Source organism: Trichechus manatus, unplaced genomic scaffold (assembly GCF_000243295.1).
Source record: "Trichechus manatus latirostris isolate Lorelei unplaced genomic scaffold, TriManLat1.0 scaffold00114, whole genome shotgun sequence".
In the NCBI taxonomy this organism is placed as follows: Eukaryota; Metazoa; Chordata; class Mammalia; order Sirenia; family Trichechidae; genus Trichechus; species Trichechus manatus.
In genome coordinates, this window is record NW_004444050.1 from 1338565 (window position 1) to 1344817 (window position 6253).

The 6253-nt window shown below is 47.4% G+C and overlaps 1 protein-coding gene across 1 annotated transcript in view; it reads left to right on the forward strand.

Annotated features, from left to right (window-relative positions):
* Positions 1 to 536: 536 nt before the first annotated feature.
* The window catches only part of POU6F2 (POU class 6 homeobox 2), a 37364-nt gene continuing 31647 nt past the window's right edge, over positions 537 to 6253 (forward strand). The window contains exons 1-2 of the mRNA XM_023738323.1: positions 537 to 595; positions 4061 to 4274. Of these exons, the coding sequence (XP_023594091.1) occupies positions 537 to 595; positions 4061 to 4274 (273 nt within the window). The remainder of the gene's footprint in view (positions 596 to 4060; positions 4275 to 6253) is intronic.

The window sequence follows — 6253 nt, forward strand, 5'->3', positions numbered from 1 at the left end:
TTTTGTTTTGGGAGCCAGGAACTCAAACTCCAAAAGCTAGGGCAACTGTCTCAGAAGCATCCTCTTTCCACCTTTACCCTCAAATCAGAGACCCCCTCCTAAATTAAAACCTCAGTTTTAATTTCCTGATTTAGTTGAAATATGTATAGCTGCAAATACTTCCCTTGAATATCAAAAGGCCTTTAATTTAAAATAGTATCTCCACGGGTAAAATTGCCAACTTTTCGTAAATACTGAGAGTCTCAGACCTTTTCTTGCCTCTTCTCTTGTTGCCATCTCTTTGAAGTCAGAGTCCTCGGAGGAGTTTCAATGAGATCTGTAGACGTGCTAGGAGGAGGAAGAAGCAGCCTAAGTAAAACAGGCCCATCCTTCACAGTGTGAGATAATCTCCACCCTTCAATGAATGGAAGCGAATTAAAACCAGCGTGTTATTACACATTGGGGAATATTACAAAACTCCCTTCAGTGAACTGCCAAGTTTTTGACGCGCTGAGATGCTGATACCAACTCACCTGCAAGGGAAACAAAAATGAGAAATGCGTAATTTCCCAGAAGGCTTCCTTACTTTAGAATCTCTCCTGACCCCGCCCTCACCTCATACCCTGAACTCTCTTTATTGAAAGGCTCTTGCAGTAATGCCATTACAGCTTTATCTGGCCCCAACATTAGCGTTATCCGATCCTGGTTAAGTGATGCAGAGGCCTACGAGAGAAGAGAAGCGACGTGGGGTGGGACATAAGTGGCACCATGTTTTAGTAATGTCACAGCACAGTGTTGAGAAGCGAGGTGGTACTTAGGAAGCAGGCTGGTGAGTCGCTGACTCGCGTTTGCCTGCCTTCTTTCCGCCCAGAAAGCCGGCAGAGCGTCTCATTACCAACGAAGCGAGCGCAGACTCGTGTCAATCTTCTGCAGGGAGAACGCGGCTCTCTTCATCACCAGCGTGTTCTCTTAACTGTCACGTGCCTTGCCTCCCTCTGAAGCGTCCTCCCAGGTGCCTAAACTCACTGAAATCCGGCCTAAAATAGAGCCCACAACCCTGCCACGTAAATGAATTCAGCTTCCTCCGCAGGCTTTCAACCCAAGCCAATCAGATGGCGCGGCGCTTCCAACGGCGCAGAAAGTGGGGTATGCCAAGGTGGGTGGGTTGGGGTGGGTGGTCTGACTGTCAAGTTTTGTGGGCATGTGTGGAAAGGGGAATTATCCGATGTAGACGCTCGCCCAGCCTCTCTTATATTGCCTTTGGGGTCATATAAACCGCCTTTGAATCCTGAGCTGTTTAATGCAAGACCACTCATCAATAAAGTACTTATGAGCTCTGATCTATTGATGTGGACTCCTCCTGACCTTGCTCACACGGGTGGGACGCGTTTGTTGCTGATGCGGCTGGGCAGACACCACAGGCTCGCTCAGTGAGACTGAGGGCTGCCAACTCCCTAAGGGACTGCTGACCACTCTCCCAGTAATTACTTGACCTTTATCAGCATGCATTGACAACTGCGGAACTGCCATTGATACCCGACACTCACACAGTTCCTCCATTAGCACCATCCCACAGGGCTTTTGTGGTGGAAGCAACCGCGCCAAGTGAGGAGGGGCCGTTTCTTTGTCAGTGAGTAGTGCGGTCTCACAGTACTCCTGGGCTCCCAGTTCCAGGTGACAGCTGAGGCTAGAAACCATTCATTCATTCAAAAAACATTTATTGAGAAACTATGTTCGAGGCCTTGCTTAGGGTACTGTGGGAATTGAAAATGGAATCATTTATACACCCCGTCTAGTGGGAGACCGCAAAAAGGATTGTGGAGCCTTTACTAGGAGCTGGCCCCCTCCAATGTCCTCCGCACAGTGGGAGTCAGGTGACACAATGGAAAAACAGGAATTTGGGGGGTCAGCCAGACTTGGACGTCAGTTCCAGCTTGTTGTTTGAGCCATTGAGTCAATTCCAACTCATAGCAACCCAATAGGACAGAGTAGAACTGCCCCATAGGGTTTTCTAGGCTGTAATCTTTACAGGAGCAGATTACCAGGTCTTTTCGAACCGCCAGCTGTTAAGTTAGCAGTCAAGCACTTCACCATTGTGCCACCAGGGCTCCTTAGTTCCAGCTCACCAAAAAAACAAACAAAACCAAACTCATTGCCATCAAGTCAAGTCCAACTCATAGCAACCCTACAGGACAGAGCAGAACTACTCCACAGGGTTTCCAAGGAGTGGCTGGTAGACTCGAACTGCTGATCTTTTGGTTAGCAGCCGAGCTCTAAATCACTGCACCACCAGCACTCCAGTTCCAGCTCAGAGGCTGAATGACCTCGGTCAAGTCAGTTAACCTCCCTGAGCCCCTATTTTTTAATCTTTCAAATGAAAGTTTGACTAATATCTGCTTCATAGAGTTGAAGTAAGAATATAGAGTGAAATCAAACCTTATATGTAAAAACACTTGCTGAGGTAATAGGCCTTGGCGGCCCCTGGAATACGTTACCTCAGTGCATGTCTGAGAGGCTGCCCTGGAAATCAGAAGCCAAGTAGAGCGCTTAACCATCCTACAGTGCACAGAGGGGCGTAAGGGTCACAGAGCGAGCTCCACGACTCCCTGTCAGGAGACTCCATAAGTCTGGAAGTATAGCTCATATTTTAGGTTCTCACAGATTAAGTTTGCCCCTGACAATGTACGTACGTTGGTCTCCGTTTCCATGCATTATAGACACCCTGCCCATTTGCTGTCCCGTCACGCTCCCTTTGTCTTCAGCACAGTAACTGGGTCCAGCCAAGCCCCTCTTGCTGACTGTCCACACAATCCATTCATTGAGGCCAGAGGCTAAAATCAGTCTCCACACTGACTCATTGTTACCCTATGTGTTTCAGCTAGAACTGTGCTGGGTTTTCCTGACTGTGACCTTTTGGAAACAGATCTCCAGGCCTTTCTTCTAAGGAGCCTCTGGGTGGGTTCAAACTGCCAATGTTTTGATTAGTAGCTGAGCGCTCAACCATTTGTGCCACCCAGGGACGCCTGAGCCCAGAGGCTACTGGACAGCATGGAAGAGCCATCCTGCCACCAGAACCACTAACCTTTAAGCCCCAGATTAAAACATATCACTTAAAATTGACTTTTTTTCCTGATTTCAATCCTCAATAGTCATTTCACCTCTATTTTAAGTGTTTCAAAGATTTGTTATAATCCTAATTCTGCCCAAGTCTTCAGAAAGCTTGAGTTCCTTGACAAATGTTGCACAGCAAGTAGGTGGCACAGCTGGGAATGGAATCTCGTCTCTCTGACTATAGAGTCTGGACTCTCAACCACCATGAAGATGCTGGTGCTGTAACAGGGCCCTAATCCTACTGGGGAGTCCCTCGGTGGTATAAACGATTAACATGCTTGGCTGCTAGTCTAAAGGTTGGAGGTTCGAATCCAACCAGAGGTGCCTTGGAAGAAAGGTCTGGCAACGTACTTCCAAAAAATCAGCAACTGAAAACTCCACGGAGCACAGTTCTACTCTGACACACATGGGGTCGCCATGAGTTGGAATAAACTCCACAGCAACTGGTCTTCCGGTAATCCTGTTGGAGTGTCAGGGAGAGCCACCCAGGGGAGTCAACCCCTGACCTTAAGAGAGAGCATGATGTTGGTGAAGGGATGGGGAGAGCAGAGGAGAATGCAGGTGGAGGAACAGACGCAATGGAGCTCGTTGTGTGAGGAGCACTCAGGAGCAGGTATGCGCCTCCAAGGTAGATGAGGGCCTTGAGTGCCTCGGGGAGTTCTCCCGATCTCTGGTTCTGAGAAAAAGGAGATGTCTGTGCCGCCTGGCAGAAACCACATGTCTATGCCATTACCAGTGATTTGTTGTATCCTTTAAAGACTTCTTCCCTTCCCTCACATGAACCTAGGCCATGTGTCCTTGTCTCCTCTTCACAGGGGCGTCCCCTGTCACTCTCCTCCACACCCGCATCTCCAGCCCCCTCTGTAGCTTCTGGTCAGCTTCAGGTAGCATCCCCCAGAGACGGGGCTTGGCGGGGTCTTCATGCAAGTGCACACCAGCACAGGGCCGGCTCCTCACCTCTGGACTATCTCTTGCAGATAATTGGGACCATCCCACTGATGCCTAGTCCGGGGCCATCAGGCCAAGCGGCGAGCGGCACTCAGGGCCTTCAGGTGCAGCCAATCACCCCCCAGCTCCTGACAAACGCACAGGGCCAGATCATCGCCACAGTCATCGGGAACCAGATCCTGCCAGTGATCAACACCCAGGGCATCACTCTGTCCCCCATCAAGCCAGGCCAGCAGGTAATGGTGCCATGTCGAGGCAGCCAGGTCTCCTCGGACACATCTGACCTCCCTTCTTCCACTTGGTCTCCATCAATGAAAAGTCATTTTTGAATTACGATATATTGAATCCCACTATAGCGATACTTATAAAAAGGCAAGTAGCTTTATTTTCCATTCTTAGTGAATGTAGGTGATAACTAAACGGTTCTCAAATCTAAAAACATGAGTATATTACGTTATAAACAGAGGCAGTGGCTTACAATGCAATAGGGGTGTGTTCTTATGTATCCAGTTTCATGACACTTAATTTTCAGATGATTTTTTTTAATGGGATCAGGAAGAAACCAAGAGCACTTAGGGTTTACCTCTAAATGAAACAAAATTATTAAGCACCAAGAAATCCCAAGTTGATGTTGCTGAGACCACTGCCTACATATTAAGGAGTGAACCATAGCAATTGCTGTATGGTGGGGTTTGCCTGGTACCATGATGATCCAGTTGATTTTTTCATTCAAATATCAACTGAGTGCCTCCTCTGTGTTATGGTAGCCTCTGGGTACGAAAAAGAAAGATTTGGTCCCAGACACCATGATGCTTGTAGTTAATTGGTTCATTCACCAAACATTTTTTGATAACCCACTGTATAGTAGGCCATTGCTAAATGCTAAGATAAAGGAAGAAAGAGAAATGATTTTAAGGAACTCATAGTCTTATGCAGGACACAGATTTATAAACCGAGTCCCATCATACAGCAGTGAATGTCCTGTAACAGGGCAAGTGTGTACAAGTTTTGTTTGAGCACAGAGGCGGGCGTGACTGCATTAATCGGCATTCTTCAGAGAAATAGAACCAATAAAATATATACATATAGAGAGAGAAGTGGAGTCCCTGGGTGGCACAAACAGTTAAATACTCAAGCACTAACCAAAAGGTTGGCGGTTTCAACCCATTCAGGGGTGCCTCGGAATAAACACCTGGCAATCTGCTTCCAAAAGGTCACAGCCTTGAAAACCCTATGGAACACAGCTCTACACTGTACACCCGGAGGTGCCATGAGTCAGAATCGACTCGATGGTAACTAACAACAACGATAGAAAGATTTATTTTAAGGAATTGGCTCACGTGATTATTGGGGAAGGCAAGGCTGAAACCCTTAAGCCAGGCAACAGGCTGGAAAATCCACAGAATTTCTATGTTTCAGTCTTAAGGCAGAATCTTTCTCCCCCATGAAACCTCAGATTTTGCTCTTAAGTCCTTCCGCTGGTTGGATGAGGCACACCCACATTATGAAGGGTAACCTGCTTAATTTAAAGCCACGTGTAAATACTGTCACAGCCACATCCAGACTACTGCTAGAGCAAACAGCTGGGCCACAGCCTAGCCAAGTTGACACATAAAAGTAACCATCAGTGTGACTAACTCAGCCCCGGGGGGTTTGAGTCTTCACAGATAAGATGGCTTGGGAGCTGAGCCTTGATGGATGAGTAAGAGTTAACCAGGTAAAGAACAGGTTAACCAAAGATACAAGGAAAAGATTAGTCCAAAGGACTAATGGACCATAACTACCACAGCCTCCACCAGACCGAGTCCATTATGACTAGATGATGCCCAGCTGCCACTGCTGACTGCTCTGACAGGGATCACAGTAGAAGGTCCCGACAGAGCTGGAAAAAAATGTAGAACAAAGTTCTAACTCACAAAAAAAGACCAGACTTAACTGGTCTGACACAAACGTAGAACAAAACACGAAGAGTATGGCCCCCAGGCACCCTTTAAGCTCAGTAATGAAGTCATTCCTGAGGTTCACCCTTTAGCCAAAGATTAGACAGTGCCATAAAACCAAAATGAGACTAAAGGGGCACACCAGCCCAGGGGCAAGACGTAGATGGCAGGAGGGGACAGGAAAGCTGAAAATAGGGAACCCAAGTTCGAGAAGGGAGAGTGTTGACATGTCGTAGGGTTGGTACCCAATGTCACAAAACAATATGTGTATTAAT